The sequence below is a fragment of the Temnothorax curvispinosus genome, unplaced genomic scaffold (genome assembly GCF_003070985.1).
Source record: "Temnothorax curvispinosus isolate PA1 unplaced genomic scaffold, ASM307098v1 QBEX01010790.1, whole genome shotgun sequence".
Lineage (NCBI taxonomy): Eukaryota > Metazoa > Arthropoda > Insecta > Hymenoptera > Formicidae > Temnothorax > Temnothorax curvispinosus.
Genome location: NW_020220570.1, coordinates 40,494 through 65,151, shown reverse-complemented (window position 1 = coordinate 65,151; position 24,658 = coordinate 40,494). Strand labels below are relative to the sequence as shown.

The window sequence follows — 24,658 nt, the reverse complement described above, 5'->3', positions numbered from 1 at the left end:
ATTATTTAACTAAGAGCTGAATCGCACGTTTCATGGATGATCTGTGTATTTCTTGATAAAATTCTTTGTAGAATAATTCATAAATGATTATTAATAATTTTTACAGTAATTAAATAATATACTAATTATTAATTAATAATATATTAATAATTTATTACATATACATGTGTAAAGACCCGGATGTCTTTTAAAATCCAGTCTGCGGTATTCTCGGTCGCGTAAACTAAAAGCGATTCTCCAGCGCTAGCACAAGTTTTGTGATCACTCACGGAGGACCGATCGCTTTGGCCGCGACCATGTAACTAAGCGCAGTCTTTCTCTATCCGATAGAGGATGCTAATACACGTAATCGTAGAGCTTATCGTAGCATGTAAGGTGCGTCTGTGATCCGTCGAGCTCCGATTACGCAATGCAGACAGAGTAAAAAAAAAGATTGCGATGAGAGAACAAGCGTGGAAAAGTATCTTTCTACCTTGAAAAATTCTGCCCCACGACACCTTCGTTCATCTAAAGTATCTAAACTTTCCTAAGCACGCATCCTCTTCGTTTTCCTTCACCTATTCAATCCCTTTTCTTTCACTTATTGTCTATGTTCACTCATTATTATTAATATACACAGATTCTCCAAATAAGATATTTGCTGAAACAAAATGCGCGCCATATTGGCGCTTTTATATAAGTACAAAAAATAGAAAATATCAAAATATATATTTTCTTTGTTGTCTTCGTCAAGATACTACAAATTTCTTTTTAAGCAGTATCTTTTTTTTTCATTGCCATCGTGGTTCGAATAATGTTCGTTTGAACAGTCCCACTTCACTTCCTGATAAGATGGTTGATCCTCGAACGGTATGTGCAGAATTCGAAGGCATATTTGAAAACTTTTGTCGCGATTCCAATGATTATTTCTTTGCATTAACGATGTGGCTTTGCGCGATTAAGTAACATCTGTGCGCAATGCACGTAATTGTGTTTTATTTATAATATGCATAAGTCGCTGTAATATATTTCGTGATCTCCTTTTATTTCCTTCTCGTACGTCGAACGGCGCGAACGATAAGCGAAGAAACGTGAGTTTTTGGAACAATCATTTTGAAAATGTTAACACGTTCGCGTTTATCTCGAGTATTGCGCTTGATACGCAAATTTTGGTAATACATATAATGACGTTAATAGATGTAACATACGCTCATGTGTACGAATGTGTTTCATTCCCAGCGAATTAAATATATCTAATATTAAATATTATGTATTTATCGAGAACACATGTGTCTAATAAATATAATTTTGTTCCTACTTATCCACACGCAGCATGCGGCAATTGATTTTTTTTTCAACTTAAACTATCGCTTTACTTATCTAAGGTATTTTTTTTTTTGCGAAGTTCACCATACCATTTATTTCCATAAACCTTTCGCGAGATAAATCGCAAAGGCTCGGATGCGGCACTTCAATGGTATTCAATGGTATTTATTATCCAGGATTATTAAAAGAATTGCGATAATATTGTCATCGAATAAATTTTATTTTACTAACGCGTATGACTCATCAGAATAATATATACATGACGTAAATCACAGGAGGGCGAGATGAATTTACACGCAGGATGAACAAGGCGGATAGTACAGAAAATATACATTTATTGCACGAGTGAAGTGCGACTTCCACAACGATACTCTTTAAAATCTCTCGATACCGCCGTAAACTAATTATACGTTCGTTGTATTTCGAATAAATGCTAAAAAAGAAAGAGGAGAAGATGAATATTCCTCTATTGCAACTTCGTCAACGAATAAGACAAGACATATTCTCTCTAATGTGGCACGCGTACAGAAACAGATAATCCACAGATCCGTCTCGCGATATAATAAATATAAGCTAGAAATAATATTCGCCGTCGCTCCGCGAATTGCACGCTACCCGTTTTACCAACATATATAACACGTTTTATATTATACGGGCAACATATTTTGTGAGCTAACAAAATATAAATAAAAAATATATATATGTATATGTATGTATATATACGCCTCAGCTACAAAAGTCTATTCAGTGCATTGAAACATTCTACACACGCATACATTTTACAATATCTCAGAGCGAAAATAAACAATATAAAAAGACTAATTGTAAGACATTTTAAAAGTGTGTAAATTATTTAACATTACACATGCCCGTCAACAAGTCTGATATGAAAATTGAATATTATGTCATGTTGAGAAAATTGAGTGATTGCATATTAGCGTGTTAAATTAATTAATTTTAATCACACATGCATTCGCACACGTACAATCGTGGTGAACAGTTCTTTGAAGAAATGGCAGAAAAAAGGGCAAGCTTCTTCATTTTTGTACTTCATTCAATATCTTCCTCGCTTTCCTAGACGCGCATAAACTTTTGTAGCTGAGCGTGTGGCTAACAGAAAATCTTACGGATACTTATCTCAAGGAAACTGAGTTAATCGTCTTGAAGGAGACTCAGCGGGTCCTCGACGATCTTCTCGGCCGTTTTCTTCAGGTCCCTGGTGACCGGTTTCTTCACGACCGTTCTTGAACTCGGCGCGATCGTCGTCGTTCTCGCTTTCGACTCCGTCGACGTGGGTGGCTGCTTGCCGAAGATATGGCCGTCATCGTCGTCGTCGTCGTCCGACGCGAACAGGGACTTAGACGACGCGACGATTTTCTTAGGAACAACTTTTTTCGTGGCAAAAAGATCAACGTCGTCGTCATCGTCGTCGCACGGCGCGTTGCCAAAGATATCTTTCAAATTCGAGCTCTTGGCTTGAGAGTCGACTTGAGATTCGTGCTTAGGTTCCGAGAACGATGCGCTATCCGATTTTTGCGAATGGCCAGACGATTCGACGAACAAACTGGAATCGTCGTCTTCGTCGTCGTCGAAAATGTTCTTTTTTCGACCGGCTGAAGCAGGATTTGATGGTTGACTGTCCACCTTCGCTTTGCTGGACGAGCTGCCGAAGAGACTGTCGTCCTCGCCGTTCTGCGCATCGTCGTCGTCGCCAAAGAGACCGATTTTCGTGTCCCGCAACGGCTTTTTCACCGTTCTCTTCAACGGCGCCGCGGAAAATAAATCGCCGCCCATGTCATCGTCCGCGAACAAATCTAAGATCTCCTTTTTCGGCTCGTTCGGCTTCTTCGCCGAGCTGCTGGAGAAGAGACTGTCATCCGGCTCAGAAAATAGCAATCCCTTACTTTTCTCTGGCGATGGTGTTTTCGTGACAAACGCGAACAACTGACTAGGATCCTTCAGTGGATCGTGGGTGCTGTCGCGCAGAGGATCACTCGGCTCTTCGCTGGACGCTCTTCTCACCTCACCTCGCTCATCAACCACTTCCTTATGCTTATCATCTCTCTTTTTGGTACTCTTCGACGTATCTGAGTTGGTATCGACGTCCGATCGCGCCAATTCGCTAAAATTTTGTTTATCACTTTCGTTGTTCGTCGCGTTTACATCAGTACCAATGTTGTCGACCTTTCTGATCGCGGTATCTATTAAAGGTTCGACAGCAACGGGCGTTCTGTCAGATTGCCCACCGTCGATCGGTGAGAGTATCGGTGCCCTTCCAAATAATGCATCTTCCTTCTGCGGATCTTCCGGTAAATCTGGTGGTACATCGAACAAGTCCTCCTCGTCGGTGGACGGCGACAGAAGAGTATTCTTGTTTACGCTCATCGAGCTCTCTTTGCTGATGCTACCCAGCTCGGACCTGTCGTCCAAGGAAGAAGGATCGGCCGTCGAGCGCTGAACATTATCATTGGCAGTTAAGCGATCGGAAGAGCTGATCGCCGGAGCGGCAGATGGGTCTTTGCTGGATGAGTAGGTGCTAGTGTGACTCTCTTCTTGAGAATTATCGTTGTCCGCGTTGTCAACCGTGTCGAAGTCGATACCGCTGTGCCGCAGCGCGGATTTCCGGGCGTGTCGGCTTTGAGGGCGGCGTTTCGCTTGGATCCTCACTCGGCTCTAATAAGAAAAATGGCCACAATAAATTAAGGGAAAGACAAAATTTGAATTATTCAAAGTATCTCAAGAATATATTGTCACATCTCAAAATTAAAAACGGAATATACTTAAGAGAAGAAAATTCGATTTCAGAAAAATGTGTTAAGAGCTTACGTTTCGTCTTAATTTGTTTTCTTTGTTCTGAGAAATGTTTAATAAAATACAATATAACTCAATTAAATAAATCAATATAGTTTAGTTTGATAAGAACCTTGGACGCGGTAGTGGATAACGTTTCTACTTGAGCCAAATCATCGAAATTTATGGCCGCTTCCGCGTTGCTAGCAGTGGAAATTGTCGAGTAAGAGGATTCCTTCCGCGCGCTATCTTCTGTAAAAAAAAATTTATTTATATCATCTCTTCGCTCCAATTAAAAATTTTGATTAACAAATATCCTAAACAAAATATTAATCCTCCTACGCTATAATGGACTTTATCACAATTTAAAATAATATATCTTTTGAAAATTATGTGATCTATACATTGTTATGTAAATCACATCATTTATAAACTTGTCTTTCTTCGTACTTTTTAGTTAGTGATGTATAAGATTTCTCTCCATCTGACAAAGATTGATGATCAAAAGAACTAAGATGTTTGTAAACAGAAATCTTGTTAAACGGTAACTACCTGATACACTCGGAGGTGAAACGTGACCACTGATGCTCAGATCTCCGTTGTCCCGGTCAACGACGTCTTCGTCCTCGTCCGTCTTATCCTCGCTTTTCCTCCACAACGGCGGTGCATCCATTGGCGAGAGTATCTTTAAGTCACCCATCTTCCCCATTAGGTTCTTTATCTTGCCGGACACCAATCGTCGGGGTACCTGTTGATTGCCATGTTCCTCGGACGGTGGTGAGATCGTCCGGATGCTCAGGGTTTTTGGCGGAGAATTCTTTTTCACTGTGCCGTCTTCCTCGACGTTGGAAGGCATTTCCTTGACTTCAGCTTCATTCTTTTCTTCATGCACGTCGTTTCTTGCCGAGGAATCGCTTGACTCCGCGGTTGTTTTAACGTTACGATTTAAACTTGATGACTCTAACGGGCTTTCATTTTCTTCAGGAAGTTTCTGGGCCTGCTCAGCAATGTCTTTCCTGACTTCTTCTTTGGATTTCAGTCGGTCGCCTTCGTGCGACGATGTATCCTTCTTACCGAAAAGATCATCGTAATCATCGTCCTCAAACAGAAGACTGCGGGGTCTCGTAGTTTTCGAAAATAGTCCGTCTAAATAATCTGGAGGATCGTTTCTGTCCTTCTTTTCCGTTTCGAGACTAGAGACGTTCTTGGAGACGTCGGTCTTTGGTTCCACTGCTGCATCTTTCTCTATCGAGGTCTTAGCCGACAGAAACAAATCATCCTCATCTTCGAAGAGATCAATCTTACGTTCGTTCTTTGATTTCATCGGCTTCGCGCCAAATAGGTCGCCATCATCGTCATCGTCGTCAAACAAGCTGATCTTCTTTGGTTCCATCCTCGTGTTTTGTGAATTATCTAACGAGGATTTGAATAGTTTTTTTTTTTATCAAGTACATTCTTCAAAATTCTAAATTTCAAAGCGTAATATTTACGGAAAAACATGTAATTATAAAATTTTTTTTATTTCTACATTTTCTAACAAACATTCACAAGGTCCTTCATATCCTCGAATTAAAATAAAACAGTCTTTTACTACTTTTATGTAAAAATACAGCGTTTTGTGCATGTGCTCAACTTACCTTTGTTGCTCTTCGGCGCTGCCGAGTCCAGGTCATTCGGGGCCGCGTCCCTCGAGCTCGGTTTCGATACCCCAAATATATCGACGTCCGGGGCGTCCTTGCCGCCGAATATATTCACGTCGTCGTCGAACAAACCGCCACTTTTCGGAGCTGGCTTTGTCCGGTCGCTCGAGGACGCCGTGGCGTGGAAATCCGTACTCTTCTGCGATCTGGAGCCGGAGCTCGCGGCGGAGAAGAGTTCGTCGCCAGAATCGGAGTCGTCGAAGAGCGACGAGACTTTCGACTTGCCCGCTCGCTTCGAGTCCGATTTGCTGGGCAACGGCGGCGGTCCGAACAGGTCGTCGTTATCGAATACGTCGTCCTGTAACAACACCGACGAAATATCCTGTGGCTCCTGTCCCGATTGCTGTTGCTGTTGCTGCTGCTGCTGTTGCTGTTGCTGGTTGTCACTGTTAGCGTTCGCTGAATTGACGTTGGCGGGATGATGCGTTCGCGCCGCGAACAGACTATCACTGGTAACACGCTCGCGATAGATATCCTCGGACTTGAGCCTCGTCGAGGACATCGCCGGCTGGAAGTTCACCCTGAGAAAAAAAAGGCTACTGAGTATTCTTATTTTATGAGCTGAGCGATGAATAATACTACTCGTCTCTCAATCAAAACAAGAAATAAATAGCACGTATATGTATAAAAATAATATATATTTTATTTTATTCTTTTTATAATTCTTTTTCCATCAGGCGCTAATAAAAGTGACGGGTTTCTTTTACAAAGTAATATTATTAAATATCTTTTACAAAGTAATATTTAATTCGTTTCATTCTGTCCACTTATTGAAAAATGAGGAAAATAAATAGCCATTTAGCTTCAGCGACTTTTCGACTGTCATTCGATACATATTCCTTGTGTCATGAACACTCATGAATAGAGCATTCGAGCTAATGAAAATTTCTATTTGCTCAAACATTTTTTAATCTGAACTCCAGCGCTGAGCGATAAATAATCCACAATCTTGAAACTTGCTTGATATTATGCATAATGCGTCTGATACGCTGTAATTGACAAAAAGCTAAGAGCGCTTCTGATGGGTGGCTTTATCGCGGAGTAACTCGTGTTTTACTTTTTAGCAAGATCTTTTTTACGCGCGCGTGGGTTAACGATTTATAAATCTCTCCGCTCTCTTGATTTCCATTATCACTCCCTCGACGCGATTACAGGTGAAGAGGCAATTAGTATATGTACGTTTATGACCTTTTAAGATTATCAATCTTAATAGGCCCGAGATATGCTCCTTAATAGGCATCTTAATGCAGAAGAAAGAGAACTATTTCTCAGTTCAACCTAGCACTCAATTCTTCCGTGAAACGGAACAGAATATAAAAATAGATATAAGAAATTCGGTGGAGCAGTCGTGGGGTAGTGCTAGGCGTGAAAACAAAGGATCCCGAGATATAAGAAATTCCTGCCGTTTCGTTTCATTTCCGTCGAAAAAGAATCGAAATCGCTACGACAAATAAACGCCTTATCATTGTCTTTTTAAACCATTCTGTCAAGGTGTCAAGGTGAGCCAAATCTCAATCGAGACGTTCAGTTAGCTAAAACTGAAAAAATGTTTTCCATCAGGGCACGTTTCGCACATACATAAAACATACAGCGGATTGAATACTAAATTCAGCAAAATTTCGCAAAAGACAAAAATATAATTAATAATTAATGCATCGTGTGAAGTAAAATGGGATAATTGCACTATGTTCAACGATGCTGAAAAGAGGTCATAAGAGGTTTAATTCAATATCGGCGAGTCTAATGCTAACTTGATCCTTGTTCTTTGTTATCTTTGTTGCGTACGGAAATTGTATCCTAAACGACGACACACGTTGGAATTTTTGAACGGTTTAGACGACGCTCGCTAGCTCGGAATTCCGAGCGAACGCTCAGGTCAATACAAATATTTGGTTTATCCTACGGTCATCGGACGGCCGTTGATGGGCTGAGACTGAGATGGGCCCAAAACTACGTTTCTAGAAACTTCTATTAGAAAACCTCTTCCCTTAAGACGCGTAGGAAGTGATGAGAATCTCGCGCGGGGAGTTCTGGCCATTTCGGGTATAAAAAGGGCGGAAAACGTCGCAGAGCGACACTTATAGTTTTAGACCTCTGACACACGTAGTTTTTAGACTTCGGGTCTGTTATTTCATTCTCGATCATTTTTCTAACTATTCAACTCCAGACAGAAAGAAGGAGAAACGGTATATAAAAGGTGATTTTTCGAAATTTTAATATCGTCTTTTCTTCCTAGTGACTCCCTAAGCAAGAAAGCAAGATGAAGAGTTACATCTGCGCGATTTTGCTGTTGATCTGCGGCGGGATGGGTTACTCTGCGACGCAAGTACGAGGTATGTTGCATAATTCTCCGATTATGAGATTATCGCTGAGGAAAAGACATTGTTACGTCCGGGCACTGTAAAACAAATGTGTGTAGAATAATTTAGCCAATTTATAAACGACACGATATTGCCATTAGTACTTTCTCGAAAGACTTGCTACGTGAAGAGATTATCGTACACGTGCAGATTCATTGGCAGATTTGCAAATTAGACGACTAGGATCATTCCGAAACCAATGTAGCTTATTAGCTAATAATAACGCGGAAATAAATAAAAACTTTCAAATAATATTTTTCGGACAGTACTTTCGAATTTTATCACACAGATATGCCTTTAGGTGGCTGCCTTTTTGGAAAACAAGTGGTCAGTGTGGGTAAACACACGGCTGCCCCGTGCATGGAGTTGATTTGTGACACATACGGTCAAGTAACTATGGCCCCGTAAGTCAAAGCATCGTATAATTATATATCTGACTTAACTTAACTAGATATACGATTTCACGTATCTCGGAAAATTCTATTTAAAGAATTAAAAAAAAAAATTTCGTCTTTCACGTAAATGACGGCTTTTGATGCCTAATCTTGTAATCGAGAAAACTGGCTGGTACACAACGATCTTTTGATTATTCCGATCCTCGCTTTAATGCAAATTAATTAATCTTCCCGGGACGTAAGCAATGACAATAATATGTGATTAGACACCTAAATTATAAATTAACAAAGGAAAATGTGCTTAATTTATGCAAGGAACAATAGATTTTTCGGGTGATGCTGAAGCTTAATTTACCGAACTTTCAAATTCGTAAACGGTTACAAGAAAAAAAATTAGAGAAAAAACTTTAGAAATTAAAACAAATGAGTTTCATTATATTTTGACTCTGTGTCTCAGAAAAAGTACATGATTTCTGAGACACGATGTATTTGCCAACAAACTTGTAAAGTTAACGGCTTTAAATGAAATATATCGCAAGAAAACATTTTATAATGAAAAAATCTCATATTATTTCACATTTTTGATTGATATATTTTAAATAATTAACAGCACACTCCGTATTTCGCAATGGAATTTGCACAATTGCAAGGTTCCATCGCGTTTTCAATCGCTAATGTAAATTTTCTATCAAATCTCTCTTTCGTAATCTAATTTTATTCAATTTCTTTCCAGATGCCCGTCAATGGCGTGTAATCCCGGGCAGGAAGCTACTGGTATGATGCCTGAAAGACCAGGCAAACCTTTTCCAGATTGCTGTGCACAACCGATTTGTAAGGGTAGACATTATCCCGAAGTTGCTGATCTACCATACTTTTTGCCACAGATGGAATCCGAGTAACGGACCATTCTCTACCTCTACTTATTAGCTAATAATATCGCGGAAATAAATAAAAACTTTCGAATCATATTTTTCGGACAGATAAGGAAATATTGCCAGAAATAAATCTTTCCTGTCATAATTCGTCAGAATATTCTACCCCTCCACTTCCCTATCGTTTATCGAGACTGGATAAAGAATTTATTCGTCTTTCGCGCGATAACGTGCAACCGAGTTTATCCGGATACGTATTCTCTGTAGCTCACTATGCTTAGTTCACATTTCCGTTGTACAAAAACACAAAAACCACTTCCCTCTCGAGCAATCTTCACTTTTCCGTAAATTTCAAGCCGAATGAAGAAGCATTACTGCCTCCGGCACGATCCGGCACGACATTAAACGTGAGTAAACGCCACTTTCGCTCAAATCCATTCACCTGACCGATTTTCATTGCCTTACAATTCTTGCTTGCTTACCATTCATTTCTCGGAGTCAGCGGAAAACTACAGTATCCTTTCAAGAAAGCGAGTAAACTTTTGGTACGAATTTAATCAAAGCACAACTTGCGCCGTTCGCATTTTCTATTTGTTTTCCATTCGTCGAAGTTCGAAGAATAGTCTGCAACAATCCCCGATAAGATCCAATAGTTTGCATACTTTGCAACTAAATTTTTTTTTTTAATCACTTCATACCGAATCACTCACAATTCTTGCGTGTTCGATCGTCACTTCTTGACAAGCTAGAGCCAACAACGACAAGCGGCAGGCAATACATTCGGCCGTGTTGTAGAGAGGCTCGCCTTGAACTAGCCAGTCCAGCCATGGTATTTACACGAGTACTACGTCGTCATAGCGCGCGTAATGGGCAAGGCGAATGACTAATGTTTGGATCATCAATTTAATGACACCATAAGTATTTGGCACACGTATGCTGAAAGAGAGCGGTGCGTGCGCTGGTATCCACGTTTACGGAATAAGAAATTGACTTTCCTTTTTTTTCTCTCTCTTTAATGCGCTAACTATCTCTCTAAATGATTCTCGGGCGCAGCTAGCGCAGAGAAACGACACTTATGATTCTCATTTGCATTCTGGATGCAGCGTTAGCTCATCCAGCGAGTGAGTACGCAATAAAGCCACGCTTCTTCTCTTTGTTTATGTGCTGACCTCGGGAAACGTCGGTATCGTGTGTCATCGGATCGTTTCCACTCGCGGAATGTAACTTACCAACCTGAGAGTCATTCATTTTAAGCAGTTAATGTCTACGTTTAATGCGCGCGACTGTTGTCTCCTTATACATTCAATATCTAAGTATTCAAGTGAATTCTACGTTTTTATATAAAATCTAATAGCTTAGCGCAAATATTACCGCTTTAAAATACATGCTAGCGACGAAATATTATGATTGTCTAAAATAAAGGAAGCGATAGGGATCTTTACATATTATAGCATAATTTTAGCGACTGGGATATGTATCTATTCAATTGTAGAATGCCCTAGTTAATCTGAAAAGAAATTAAATTAACAAAAAAGAACAATGACTTACCACAAACCGGATCCAGTGTTATCAATGCTCGGCGGCTGCATCGATATCCCGCTGCTGTTGGTGGCGGTCCCGATTGTAGATATATTATCCGCGGGATTCTGCGAACTGCGATTCGTGACTGCGGACGTTGACTCAATGTTGCTTCTCGTCGCGCTATCAAAATTTCCTGGCGCGTCACTGTCAGATTCAGACGACTCTTGTCGTCGTTGCATTATCCGGCTGGACAGTTTGCTCTCGATGTCCGACGTCAAAACGTTGCCGAGTATCCACTCGCCTCCAACAGGTTTCTACAATTTATTTTAGCCTTTATTCCTCAGAAATAGATTTTGTCCTGTATTATATTTAATAAAATACTATAATTATAATAAATCATAAGAATAAGATAACAGTATTGTTCTATCTTCATATTCAAACCAGTTTAATAATAAGTTTCGTTACTTATCGCAAAAGATCAGTATTATATAATATGAACGTCTAAATTATTAAATAAAAATATGCATGCAATGTTAGGAATTATATTTGAGTGAAATTAATTCAGTTAGCAATAAGAGAGCAAATGTACTGACTGAACATTCGTCAAATTGACTGTATAAAAAATTATCGAGGCAGCTTACCTTTTTACTTGGTTCCTGAGTCGTATTTATAGACGATGGCACACTCGCAGGTGTGTGAGATTGCTTCTTGGAGTTGCCGAACAGATCTGCATCATCGTTCTCGTCGTCGCTGAACAGGCTTGTGGCGTTGACGTTGGATTCTGGTGTGCTCGTAGCGACGTTACCCGTGGCGATGTTGGTAGTTATAACGTCCAAGAATCTCTTCGGCACGTTGTCCACATTCGCGGGATGGGCGTTATCGCTCGCGGGAGGTTCTTTCGTGCGTTTTTTAACGACATTCTTCGACGAAAAGATGTCATCCGAGTCTTCCTCTGAATCGGCATCGGCGAATAGATCGTCGATCGCTGACTTTGGCTTTGTCGCTAAAAATACGGTTGAATTAGAAAAGATAAATCTACTGTGAAACGAGAACGCAAGTATAAAAATACTTACAAACTATGCTAATCGGCGGCGGCACGTCTATACTGGCCGGTATAATATTACTATTCTTGTAAGATTTGATCGGCTTCTCCTTCCACAAATTTGCAGACACCTGATCCTCGAAGAGACCCTTTTTATCACTAAACAAATTATCAGAACCGTTGAACACATCCTCATCCTTCTCGGACGCAAACAGATCATCTGAGAAAAATTAACAGTCAACAAACCTCGCGAATATTTTATTTGCAACTTATATTTTTGTGACAAAAGTGTTAACTGCATACCTTTAAGTCGATTAATCGACGATTCACTGGTTTCATCCACAGCAGCAGGTTTCTGCGCTTGGCGAACGGTGCCTAATCGTTTGGCTAACTCTTCTGCAAAATTAGGCGTCGTTTCATTCGACGCCTGCAAGAGAAAAAGAGACCAATTACTTCATCTTTGAAATATAAAGTTTTATCTTTAAAAATCATCAAATCACCACATTAAATATCAGATATCGTGAAGTTTACAAGATTAATTACCTTTGATACATTGTTAGGTGTGGCAGACTCCGAAGCAGAATTTATATTATTCTGAGATAAAATATCCGCCTTATTATTCCCATAAGATATGTTATTGCTGTGATCATTATAGTTATCCGAATCGCTGGAGGAGGACGACAATCTCGCTATATTTATCTCCGGATTATGTCGGCTGTTAAACACCTTTCGCGTATCCGCGTCCTCCTTCTCACTTTCCGATTCCTCCCTCTCTTCATCGGCTTGTTCGGATTCGCTGCTGCTGCTCTCCAAACCTATCTTATTCGAAGCTACCCACTTATCGGAGCCGATAACGTACGGCAAAGGCCGATCTTGATATGGATCATTGGGTCCCACAATAACACTGTAAACCAATTGAATTTTAGCACGAAATAAATGGTCTAGAATGGCGACAAGAATAAAGACACTACCTGAATACCACCGCATCACCCTCATCTTCTTCCTCACTGTCGCTGCAAGCCACGTCCATTACTTTGTACTTTTCATCCATTATGTTTAAACCTTGTTTAACGCTCTCGCTTATGCTAGCCAAGAGATTCTCCGGTGCCGAATCCTGAGTCTTCGCATTCTAATAAGATAATATAAAAATGTATTTCATCTCCAAATATTGAAAGACATGGATTCAACAAAAATATTTGTTAAAAATGAAGTATATTATTATATAGAAAAACGTTAATTCTCTTAAAAACAAGTGCTTACTTCCTGCTTTTCCTCAGAACTCTTTTTAATCTCTATATCATCTTCCTGCACACGGCTTTCAATAAATTGGGTATTGGCCAAAGCCAAAGATGTGTTAGTAACATTATCCACCAGTATCCCGGTTTCTTTTAATTGCGTCGTTAATGTATCCAGAACAGCTTGAGTCTTGTTAGCTTTGGACACCAGGTTCTAGAATTTTACACGAAATCAAAGTGCAACACACTGCCAAATATGAATGTATGTTCTTAAACTTTTATTTTAGCAATGTTTGAATTTTTATTAGTGCCAAGTCTTACTAAATTAATTTCTCCTGATACTTTGTCAATTTTCGAGAATTTAAAATTTTACGGATTAAGTTTTTAAGCTTTCAATTTCAGCAATTCTTGAATTTTTATTAATACTACCTCTTACTCAATTACATTCTCCTGATACTTTGTCAATTTTTGAGAATTTATACGTGCGTTAGTAATTAATGTTTAATCATTCACGCAGATAATTCAGATAAGCTGTTGACCAACGATCGAAAACAAATAACAAGTGACTTTACTGACTTAGTTATCAACGTTAAAAATTGTCAATAAATTTTGATTTTGAAAAATCGACAAAGTATCAGGAGAGAATATAATCAAGCAAGAGGTGGTATTTACAGAAGTGGCACAAATTGCTACAACTATCTTCTCCTCCGTCCAATCTTACATTCGGCAAAGCGACAGATCATACTTCGGAAAATTGTTGAAGATGTTTGAGAAGTCCGGCATCACCCGCTAGACTCCACTCTCTCCTCTTCTTCCTCATCTCTTCGGTGGTCCACGGATGATCCCATGATTTGTCTATACCATCTGGAACATCCTAAAAAATAAAATAGTCAATCTAAAAGACCGCTCATCTGCTTATTCGATGTTAGGACTACAGACCTCCCATACTTATGCGTTAAACTCAAAGTTGGAGTAGAAAAAAAATTTTTCAAAACAACGAACGCGGTTTAACGTAGCTGCGTGACCGCCGTGACCGGACTCACCAAACCGACCGCGACTACTTGCAATCTGAATATTCTGAATACAACTTCGAAAGAAAGTCGCTTTATTGCGTTCCCATTATTCACACCTGCTAACCCATTGCTAACCTAAGTGCTGAGCGAATGTCAGAACTGCCGCGTGTCGCACTTACCATGTCGATTGTCCGCGTCCAAGTAACACGGCAGAAGAACGGCAAGAAACTTTCCCTCTCGCGATCACATTTAAGCGGGTCGAGAGACCGTAACCTGACTCTATCGCAAAAACGCAACGAGAGACGTGAGAGAGAGAAAGAACGTAGCGAAACGCGCGCCGAGCAGGGCGAGCACTGGCACTGGCGAACAGCGAGCTGCACTCTGCGAGTGGATTATTTTCCGACTCCAATGTCTCCAACCTCCAACTCCGATATCTTTTGCCTTTTGCTGTTACCCTTTTTGCGCTCAAAGTGAAATAGATGTACAGGCAGGTATAGGTTAGACGGTGCGAAAGAGAGAGAAGGAAAGATAAAAAGTGCAGAAAGTTCAGCTACAAAGAACATTCTGCCAAGTGGCAGAGCTGATGCCTGAAAAATAAAGAGGAAAAGAGAAACGTCAATTATTTATTTAATCCACAATCCCCTTGCAGGCAGTTGCAGGATGCAAGTCGTCGACAGTCGTCGAGATTGTACAACAGTTGAAGGAGGGAGGCGAGAGGAATTTTGTTTCGCGTTTCCTGAACGTCGATGGCGCATGGCGGAAGAGGAACGAGCGGAAGTGGACCGCCGTGAACGGAACACGGAACACGAGCAGTCGCGCGACCGCCGCACGCAATCGCCACCGGATTGTTTGTCAATATCCTCTCCTCTCGCTCTCCTCCTCCATCTCCACCTCCGACTCCGACCGAGTCCGACGCCGTTTGTCCTCCCGCGCTTCGAGGTACGCAGTACGCACCACGCATCCCGGCCCTCCCTCCCCCCCTCAGCCGCCAGTATTCGCTCGCCAGGACGATCGTCGACGAACACGCTCGTCACGCTGGCATGACGGACGGTGGACGGCAGGTTCGGTAGCGCGACTCGAACGGATCACGACCGTCTCCGGCGTCTCCTCCTCCTCCTCCTCCTCCTCCTCCTCGTGACGTTCGCGAGATTCCCTCATCCCCCCCCCCCCCCCCCCCCCCCCAGTCACCCCTGCTGGCCCCGTGTCGCTGACGACAGTGACGACCGACACGACGCCAGGACGCTGGAATGCGTGAACGCCGAGGACCAGCGGGCACTCGCGGTGGGACACGCGTGTAACGTGTAGCGGGCGCGCACGCACACGCTATTGACAATTGACACGACACGCGCGTGAGCGCGAGCGCACGTGCGTGCACGCACACGCACACACCCTGGCATACACGCGCGCGACGATGCGCCGACGAGCTCCATCCGCCTCGTCGTTGGGAGGATGCGCCGACCCGTGACCTCGTCGCCGGCGGGACTCCGGGCCTGACGAGTGCGTGACGACCCCGGGACGTCGTCGCCGAGCGAGGAACTCCGGAAGCGGGATTTCGAGAGAAGCTTTTTGGGGAGAGCAAACTCAACGCTGAACGGATCAGACAGAGTATACAATATTCGTCTCGAGACGAATGCGAGTTCTCGCCTTGGTCGAGGAGAGTGTAAACAATATAGGAAGAGCATTGCCCGATAATAGAACGTTAAATCCAGGATGATTTTACTGCGCTGAGAGGGGATAGGAGAGTACCGGACTGAACGTTTGCCACTGGAGAGAATCCCCGGTGTTTACCAGCGCGAGCAAATTCACTATTGGTGAACGGCGGGTGTAAATAATGTGAGTTAACTCTTGGGGTAAATGAGAGGTCAATTCTGTAGTGATAAATAGAGGCGGTAGCATGTCGGTTGTTAAAGTCGATGCTTTCTTCTATAAACTCCTTGTGTAACGATTGCTAATTTGGAAACTAGTTTGAGATTCAATTATGTCTTTTCAAGTTAAATAGGTATCGAGACACGATCCATTTTTGGCTGTTTTTTTTTAAGTATTTATTAATATCTTTTCTCAAGGTGTCTCGGTTTCATCTCAAATGCCAATCTAAATAATAGTCTTACAAGATGTGTCGATAAACTCATAGTTTTATAAATAACAATATTTTGCGATCTCTAAATATAACACAAGATTATATAGAAACGTCTCTCGCAATGTTTTTGAATGTATTCCATTAACACGAGACTATTTCTCTGTTACAGATTCATTGGAAGAAAATGTGTAATGTCAGAGTGATACAATATAGAGACATAGGTGGCCAATACAGAGCGATCGATTATAACAGACTATTGTGTATCTCGCTTAGTTGATGTACGGAACGTTACCTTAGAGACGTTTGTCTAGACGCTTTTATTGCATATCCTTAGTCACGCTCTGTTGGAAATTATCCGGTGTTCACAAAACTGCAAAATTTAATGAGGCCGAAGGTGCCTCAAAAGAGGGGAAACTTTCTTTTGAGAAGGTACAGCGTTCTACAATTGACTTCAACGAACAATGAACCATTCGGGAAGCGGAAAACGTCAGGCGAAGGTTTTGGAAGAAAATTATTGGGACTGCAGTGTCTGCACTTATAGGAATACAGCGGAAGCATTTAAGTGCCTCATGTGTGACGTCCGCAAAGGAACCTCTACGCGGAAACCCCGCATAAACCCCCAATTGGTAGCTCAACAGGTCAGTCTAATAATTCTGCAATGTACGTACATTTAGGAACAAGCCTCTTTTATCTGCTATTTTTGTACGCAGCTATTTGTGTGTTCAATTTATTTCTCACGCTACGATCTCGATATCGGAGTTTAATATGTAATCAATATTGTCCTATCTCATATCACCAGGTTGCGCAGCAACAATATGTACCACTTCTGAAACCGGGCAAGAAAGAAGGGAGTGGCGGTAGTACGACCAGCGGCGTCAAGGAGAAGGAACGCAAACTGGATAAACTGAGGCGCAAAAACAGGCATCCGCCGCGTCTGAAAAATATCGACCGTAGCACCGCGCAATCGAACGAGGTAACGGTCAACAATGTTACCGTCACTATCACGGAGTATAAGCCCAAGGTGAAGAAGGGTTCGGATCAGTCGAGCAACGCGAGCTCCGAAGGCGGGAGCCAGCACGACTCGAATCAGGACTCGAGAAGTCTCGATGTAGGAACCGACGCCTAGTTTAATGCTAATGTTACATATGTGTGTATGAATTATTCTAATTAATATATTGTCATGTATGTCAACCTCTATGGTCAACTGTACATCCTCTAGACAAGCGCGACCATTGTTGACAGTCGTTCTTCTCTCGTTTGACTATGCGTCGCAAGTTGTATGACGAACTCAACGAGGTCAGGCAGTTTATACTGTCGGGGATATTATTGACTGAGCATGATTCGTATAGCATTATTCAAGGAAAACAGAATAGGGATATATGTACATTGTATATCACTGTTTTACTCGTTGCACAAAATATTGAATAATTTGCATCGCTTCTCTACGCGTTTTTTTTTGCGAAAAAATCAATGTACTTAAAAGATGCTTACTTTACAGACGTCGTTCTTTTATCCTGCAATATTCATTGAATTTATTTAAAATGTCTATCAACGTATTCTGCGGTAGATTTAAATGCAAAAATAGGGAAGAAAGCAAACTGTAAATATCAGTGAAACGGAATTTTACGAGTCATTGTTGATTATATTGAATTACGGTTTTTATTGAATTTACGAGACCACTGCCAGAAGAAAGCGCGTCGAAAGGCGATTATTGTTCGGAATTTGTGAGCAAGACTAACGACGTGCGACGATATATCTATATCTGTACATACATATATGGATATATAGATATCGATCGCATTGTTGATTTTCTTTCCATTCAATTACCAGCACGACTGGCACTGGTAAATATGTACATCTAATTCCATTCTAATTCGTCACTGAGATGAATTTTCTTGAAACATAAAATACTTAAATAATGAAAAATTATTTTACTGATCTCCATGTGATTCGCTAATTTATTCTGCATTTTTATCAAGCACAGTTAAATTCATTGATTTATAATATGCCCAAAAATGTTTAATCGCAATTGTATGTACAGATCGAACGTAAAATTTCAGATATGTAATATACATGTACTTCGCGTATTGAATAATCAAATAACGCTCGCTGATAAAAAAAAGAAAGAAGATAAAATTTTATTTTCAGCGAATAAGCGAAGACTGTAGAATAAAAAGACGTAACACTTTCTTTAAAAATGCAAATGTGCATACACACAAAACAAATTGTTGAACTTATTTTTACCACATTTGTAACTGCCCACCAATTTTCATAACAGTAAACACCTGTATTTACTCAAAATTAAATGCAGCTGCAAGGACCATGGCAATTTAAATAAACGGATAAAATGGAACAGAAAAGGTTTCTAACAGAACAACATTGTTAATATTACGCTCGATAAATAAATTCTAATTCTACACTATCGAGATCATTGTAGTATGATTCTGCATTAAAAATGAAAGTAAATGTAAGAACCTATCAGTATCAGAGTAATTAAGCGATTAATAAGATAAATCAAGGATTATATACTCGAGGAACAAATAATATCGCCAAGTATTTGGTAATATTAAACTGTAAAAAGAATCCTCACGACTGTCCCCCCCCCCCAGACTTGCTTTCTCGGTATCGTCGATATCTTGAATTCTTAATCAAACGAATTGTTGCGTAAGACCATGTAGCTTTTACAAATGGATTTCTAATCGACAAATAATCAGGTCATCAACCACTTTTAAAGAAACAATCACACGCAAATGATATTTTTACAATTTTGTGGAATTGTATATGTTATACAAATTCTTTTTGTCGTACATGTGTAACCTGTTTATTTTTACATTGCGCAAATCTACCTGTATTTTAATAGAACATGAGAATTTCGAGTAAACGTATTTTGAAGTCTGTACAAAATTTTCGAATTCTTTTGAATTAACGCATTCGGCATTTCTAAGTGCATATTATAATCTCTTGTTCATTCGATATTAAGTAAATGCTGTTGCCCACTACAAATTTATGGCACTGCGAATCAGGGGAGCCCGCTTTATTAAAAAGATATTTTTCTTTTTACGAAACGATCTCTCCAGAACGTTATATTGATTATTCGTACAATGTAAAAATTCGGCCACCTGAATAACTGTACGTTATTTTCAAGAAAAATGTTACATTACATGATGTAAGATTCCCGAAAAATAATTATGGGGTTAAAATTACACTGTTAACAGGGAAACAATAAATCATGTTTTCGAGAAACGGAAACAAAAGGTGTTTTAATGATCAATCAACTAGATATGTAAACACATTTATCCTAAACAATTTTTATGCCAATGTTATAGATCAACTGTATTAAAAAACGCATAACAAAAGTGTCGTTTATTTACAATTTCTACGAAATTTTATTTTAATATGTTTTAATGTAATATAATTAAGATTGTAATCAATCTTTATACTGTACATTCTTCAATTTTCTTTTTTTGTTCGACGATTCCGAATTTTCGATTTCCATATTTTCCATATCTTCGGTGACGTCCATCGCCTCTTCTCGTTCAAGTTTCACAGAATTTTTCGACGCGACGCGGTTCACAAATCTCTCTCGTACTATTAATCAAAATAACAATTAACTCAATGAGACTTAAATGCATTAGAAATTATTTGTACATACCCGTAGATATCTCCATGAGATCCAGCACTTTGAAATTGTGCTCTTTATTATCTCCGCCAACAGTAAATACAAATCCATTATCTGGGTTCGCCGCGAGACATTGTATAGCGCCCAGATTATTCGTTTGTTCCCATATAAGAGTAGGATCTTTTTGATCTATATCCCACATTTTTATTACACCATCGTTCGAACAAGAGACTAACAGGCCTCGGCACGATGTGCTAAGAGAAAGACCTGGACAAAAATTAAAAGCAAAATTTATGAACTTATAATGCATATGTTTATAAAAAAAACAAGTTGGGTAATAAAAGATTTATTTACCTGTAACTTCTTTTTCATGGGCCTTAATTTGCCATAATGGTTTCCGTTTTCTCACATCAAAGTATTCTATGTAACCATTATCCGTGCTAGCCTGCAAAGAAATTGTTATAGATATGTCGAAAATTAAATTTAGAACACATGTAAAACGTACAATACAGTAATTATCGTCATAATGATTCCATAACACTCTTTCCACTTCTCCCGATGCCTTCCAGCTTGTAACAAGTTCCTCGTTCATGCAGTCGAATAATCTTACTAATCTGAAAAAAAATATTACATGCAGATATCTATGTATATGATATAAATGTTCACATCGTAATAAGATAATCAAACATACAACATACCTGTCTGCACAACCTATCAATAACTGATGGGTTTCTTGTGGATGCCATTTTAGAGCTTGCACTTTCTCACCGAACGGACCCAGTTTGTTCACAGGTTTACCATTTTCCAAGTCCCATAATAAGACTGTCCGATCGACCGAACCGCTAGCTAGAACATGTCTGCAACAAGATTTCTATGTTCTTAATAATTATAAAACTAGTTATTGCATTGATTATATTTTTCTGAAATTAGTAACTAACGTATAATTATGATTCCACGCCACATCTAAAACTGCATCTTTGTGACCGATGCGTTTTTGATTCTTCTTTTTACTTGGTTTACGACCCAACTTGTAGGCTGGTTCTAAGCAATCTATTAAGTCCAAATCCCATACTTCAATTATGGGAGTCATATTACCGATAGCGCATAAATTACCTAAAAACACAAGTATAAATCTTTAACTATATATCTTTTACTCTACAGCTAATATAGTGCATAATTTCTCTAAAAATAATTCTAATGTATTGCGCCGTTGTATTACTCACTTGGTTTTGGATTGGTAGGATCATAGTTAAGCCATTCTATGCATAATGGAAACGAAGGTAACAATATATCATGATGACAGTAAAAAGATCCTTCTCTTTCATTGTATACTGCAATTATATAAAAAATTATCATAAATTCCACAGGAAATCTATATACATAATTATTTAAGTAAAATTATCTAGCATCAAGATTGCTTTATTTAATCAATATTATACAAACCAAATACTTCCAAGATGCTAGCGTCTCCCGCAACGTGCCCAAACAACACCAAATTATCATCAGCCTTGATAATGTCGTCCTCTTTATCCGAATCTTCTTCATCATTTGTTACAAGAGGATCTTTGCCATCTCCGGCAAAAGTAGCTAAATTACTGATGTGACAATACATATTGCCAGCTAAAACAAAACAAAGATAAAGAATCATATAAATACATTTTTGTTACATATTCAGCAATTTAGTATTTAAAAACTTGTCCCTTACATTCATTATCATAAGTTTTAAAGTTATATTCATCAGCTGTTGAACATTCTCCTTTACTTTCTGTATTAGACTGTGCTTTGGAGGCAGCTGCATCTTCGTCAGAATCGTCAATATTTCTATAAAAAGAATTTTTACAATTTATTAATTTTTAAACATTATATCTTGCTCTTGCAAGAAAACAATAGATGTATAACAGAGGGTTCAAGTATGAGCCTTTCAACGTTCTTAAAAAATCATTGAAGTTATCGGAAGAAGATATTTTGATAGGAGACGAACAATCTGAAGTTAACTACAAATTGAAAAATTCAAACTCAGGAATTTAATTCTCGACGGAAGACAAAATATTGGAAAATATTATAAAAATAAAACGAGACAAAGTTGTAAATTCAAATAAACAAATTTGTGTTATTTAAATTAATATAATTATTTAAATGACTAATTTGCACGAGACGCATTATTTTATTACGTACTCCAAAGTGGCTTGCGTCTCCTTTATAATCTTCTCGAGCTCATCGGGCCTTAATTCAACCTAAAAATCAAATATATGTTTTTGACAAATGTGGTATAATATAAATATCGTTAAACTATTTACCCTCTCCGGAACGGCCGCGGCAACGCCTTTTTTCACCCATGTGGTACAAGATATGATATTCGCTTCCATCTTTATTAGAAATTTGTTAAATGCATAATATTGCTCAAAATATAACTTTTACCAAGCTTCCTCCTTGCTCGCTAATTATCGAGGCAGAATCGAGGTTAGGTTCTTAACCCACACGCCGCACGTGTTCCTCTAAGCAGAAGCAGTGATGCCAATAATGCTGATCGCTTATAAGAAGTATATTCTCTATATTTCCTGAAAATGGAGGCAATGTGGATGTTTATTTCAAATAAATGTGGTTTTTCATAAAATGGTGTGCTAATAAATGCAGTTGACTGAGATTAAAATATGTCACAATACCATGTAACATTTATATTTCTTCAAAGATCCAATGTACAATTATATTGATATAAAATCCCATTTGTACAAATATACAAAAATGTCGGTAATTATAAAATCTATATATACATATTATATATACATAAGTTTGGTAGTTGTTATTTGGAATGCAAAATGCTTTGGTTCCGTCTTGTAAAATTTGGGATGCTTTCCAGCAAGAGCACATCAGACAGGCACTGTGTGACACTGTCACACTGTCAACGAATAAAACATTTCCAAAGTCCCGAATTTTGACAGTCAAATATATATATGTATGACATTTTATCTATACATATGCTTTTTGCTGGAAAGTATCCTTAAATATAATATTAAATATCGGTTAGCACTTTTGACGATTCTTCTTGGCAAGTACAGCCAGCGCAGTCTTTGAATGATTTGCTCTGCCCAGCTCGTTACTGATGTAATCACCAATCTCCACTATTTTATCAAAGTCTACGCCGGTCTCCAATCCTTCTCCCCGTAGGAAGTAGAGTAGATCCTCCGTGGCGACGTTTCCCGAAGCGCCAGCAGCGTATGGGCATCCACCAAGTCCAGCGACCGAAGAGTCAAAGACTCTTACACCATCTTCGAGACCCGCCTGTATGTTTACCAAAGCCTGGCCGTACGTGTCGTGACAGTGCAGCGCGTAACAACTCATGTTGCTCGAGGAAACGTGGTGCAGCTCGTTTAAGACGCGTTTGATCTTCCTCGGCGACCCTACGCCTACGGTATCGCCCAGAGAAACTTCATAGCATCCGATGTCTAACATTATCGAAGCTAAATGTGCCGTAGTGGCCGGTTTGGTCTCGCCTTCGTAGGGACAGCCGACGATGCAGGATACGTAACCCCGGGTCCTGATGCCGTGCTTCTTCGCCTCCTCCACGACCACCTTGAAATTCCTCACGCTCTCCTCGATGGAGCAATTGGTATTCGCCTTGGAGAAGGCCTCCGACGCCGCACCGAACACGGCGATTTCTTTCACGCCTACCGCGACAGCGCTCTCCAAGCCTTTCAGATTCGGTACCAGTACTGGGTAGGATATACCGTCTCTCTTCTCAATTCGTTGAAAGACCCGCGAGTTGTCGGCCATCTGAGGGACCCATTTCGGAGACACGAAACTCGTAACTTCAATGCTCCTCAATCCGGTCGCCGATAGACGATTGATGAAGTCAACCTTGATTTCAGTAGGCACCATCTTCCTCTCATTTTGCAATCCGTCTCGTGGTCCAACTTCGACTATTTTTACGAAATCGCCGGATTGTTTCGTCGCATATCTTTGGACGTGATTACGAAGATTATGAACGCTCGATGGCAATATTGCCCGTTTCGAGAGTAATTTTAGCATTGTGAGAAAAACTTATATTGAAACTGATTAAAAATGAAATATCGCGTTATTTAAAAATATATCGCACTATATATGTATTTACAAATTTTACTGTACAGTGGAGTCGCTCGAACCTAAAAAGGCTTAAAAAACAGCTTGTTTATCTAGTTACTTCCCCAATTCTACCAATAACCATAAGATGTCTCTATTCCGAGATCGGTATTTTTATAAATATATCTGTTGAATTTTAAAAGTTTACGCTTTTTATAGGGCTATGGAGTAATCAATCAAATTCTGATTAACTACACATATTATCGCAGATAATAGTATTTCGTTAACATGGAATTAGTTTCGGTTCTTTGACACGTGAGAAGAAAGATTAGATTGAGAACAATAAATCGCATAATTAGAAATTTCTAATTTTCGAAATTTGGTTGAAATCGCCCTTAGTTCGTGCGGCACCTTTTGTGCAGAATTCACCTCGCATCCGTCAAATAACTTCCGATCTGTCCAATTAGAAGATTCGTTTTCTAAAAATAAAAATGTTATATTAGAGTTAAAACCTCAGAAAAAAAAAATTTCTTAAATAAAAAAAATTAATTAATCACTCAAGTTTTTCCAATCAAAGATACCTGCACGTTGCATGCAATGCGCTTGTTGCACATTTGCATTTCCCGCATCCTTCTCATATCAACAACGTAGCGTACTTGACGGTCCCCCCTTA

The 24,658-nt window shown here is 39.6% G+C and overlaps 5 protein-coding genes across 6 annotated transcripts; 2 read left to right on the top strand and 3 right to left on the bottom strand.

Annotated features, from left to right (window-relative positions):
• Window positions 1-1,506: 1,506 nt before the first annotated feature.
• On the bottom strand, window positions 1,507-15,352 carry LOC112460744 (WASH complex subunit 2). 2 transcript variants are annotated; one of them, XM_025025560.1, is made up of 13 exons: window positions 14,413-15,352; window positions 13,966-14,094; window positions 13,246-13,434; window positions 12,957-13,114; window positions 12,529-12,889; window positions 12,289-12,412; window positions 12,017-12,205; window positions 11,585-11,946; window positions 10,971-11,257; window positions 5,733-6,316; window positions 4,648-5,508; window positions 4,229-4,347; window positions 1,507-3,978 (listed from the first exon to the last, which is right to left on the bottom strand). In XM_025025560.1, the coding sequence occupies exons 1-13, from the start codon at window positions 14,413-14,415 to the stop codon at window positions 2,458-2,460; spliced, it is 4,887 nt and encodes a 1,628-aa protein (XP_024881328.1). In that variant the 5' UTR covers window positions 14,416-15,352; the 3' UTR covers window positions 1,507-2,457. The 2 variants fall into 2 exon arrangements, with proteins under 2 accessions (XP_024881328.1, XP_024881329.1); XM_025025561.1 differs by having other exon boundaries at window positions 4,229-4,344.
• LOC112460756 lies at window positions 6,327-9,854 on the top strand. The gene is made up of 3 exons (XM_025025585.1): window positions 6,327-8,128; window positions 8,457-8,559; window positions 9,284-9,854. The coding sequence occupies exons 1-3, from the start codon at window positions 8,056-8,058 to the stop codon at window positions 9,447-9,449; spliced, it is 342 nt and encodes a 113-aa protein (XP_024881353.1). The 5' UTR covers window positions 6,327-8,055; the 3' UTR covers window positions 9,450-9,854.
• Window positions 15,353-15,401: 49 nt separating the features above from the next.
• Window positions 15,402-19,420, top strand: LOC112460753 (RING1 and YY1-binding protein). The gene is made up of 3 exons (XM_025025577.1): window positions 15,402-16,066; window positions 16,480-16,948; window positions 17,110-19,420. Exons 2-3 carry the CDS (start codon window positions 16,772-16,774, stop codon window positions 17,434-17,436), a joined length of 504 nt encoding a protein of 167 aa, XP_024881345.1. The 5' UTR covers window positions 15,402-16,066; window positions 16,480-16,771; the 3' UTR covers window positions 17,437-19,420.
• Window positions 19,421-19,710: 290 nt separating this feature from the next.
• Window positions 19,711-22,430, bottom strand: LOC112460748 (periodic tryptophan protein 1 homolog). Its single transcript, XM_025025573.1, has 11 exons — window positions 22,227-22,430; window positions 22,105-22,163; window positions 21,635-21,750; window positions 21,373-21,549; window positions 21,153-21,260; window positions 20,868-21,042; window positions 20,628-20,786; window positions 20,435-20,543; window positions 20,284-20,374; window positions 19,963-20,196; window positions 19,711-19,898 (listed from the first exon to the last, which is right to left on the bottom strand). The coding sequence occupies exons 1-11, from the start codon at window positions 22,293-22,295 to the stop codon at window positions 19,738-19,740; spliced, it is 1,458 nt and encodes a 485-aa protein (XP_024881341.1). The 5' UTR covers window positions 22,296-22,430; the 3' UTR covers window positions 19,711-19,737.
• A 138-nt stretch (window positions 22,431-22,568) lies between these two features.
• On the bottom strand, window positions 22,569-24,656 carry LOC112460750 (hydroxymethylglutaryl-CoA lyase, mitochondrial). The gene is made up of 2 exons (XM_025025575.1): window positions 24,567-24,656; window positions 22,569-24,464 (listed from the first exon to the last, which is right to left on the bottom strand). Exon 2 carries the CDS (start codon window positions 23,953-23,955, stop codon window positions 22,951-22,953), a length of 1,005 nt encoding a protein of 334 aa, XP_024881343.1. The 5' UTR covers window positions 23,956-24,464; window positions 24,567-24,656; the 3' UTR covers window positions 22,569-22,950.
• Between the last annotated feature and the right edge of the window lie 2 nt (window positions 24,657-24,658).

Bases quoted from the DNA above. Each gene is read 5' to 3' on its own strand.
- LOC112460756 (XM_025025585.1), top strand. From the start codon at position 8,056: ATGAAGAGTTACATCTGCGCGATTTTGCTGTTGATCTGCGGCGGGATG. The intron at 8,129-8,456 runs GTATGTTGCATA...ATATGCCTTTAG, and splicing joins CTCTGCGACGCAAGTACGAG to GTGGCTGCCTTTTTGGAAAA. The intron at 8,560-9,283 runs GTAAGTCAAAGC...ATTTCTTTCCAG, and splicing joins GGTCAAGTAACTATGGCCCC to ATGCCCGTCAATGGCGTGTA.
- LOC112460744 (XM_025025560.1), bottom strand. The intron at 13,435-13,965 runs GTATGATCTGTC...GTAAAATTCTAG, and splicing joins ATCTTCAACAATTTTCCGAA to AACCTGGTGTCCAAAGCTAA. The intron at 5,509-5,732 runs GTAAGTTGAGCA...AATCCTCGTTAG, and splicing joins AGCGCCGAAGAGCAACAAAG to ATAATTCACAAAACACGAGG.
- LOC112460753 (XM_025025577.1), top strand. From the start codon at position 16,772: ATGAACCATTCGGGAAGCGGAAAACGTCAGGCGAAGGTTTTGGAAGAA. The intron at 16,949-17,109 runs GTCAGTCTAATA...TCATATCACCAG, and splicing joins CCCAATTGGTAGCTCAACAG to GTTGCGCAGCAACAATATGT.
- LOC112460748 (XM_025025573.1), bottom strand. From the start codon at position 22,295: ATGGAAGCGAATATCATATCTTGTACCACATGGGTGAAAAAAGGCGTT. The intron at 20,544-20,627 runs GTATGTTGTATG...ATTTTTTTTCAG, and splicing joins TTGATAGGTTGTGCAGACAG to ATTAGTAAGATTATTCGACT. The intron at 20,197-20,283 runs GTAAATAAATCT...ATTTTTGTCCAG, and splicing joins CCATGAAAAAGAAGTTACAG to GTCTTTCTCTTAGCACATCG.
- LOC112460750 (XM_025025575.1), bottom strand. From the start codon at position 23,955: ATGCTAAAATTACTCTCGAAACGGGCAATATTGCCATCGAGCGTTCAT.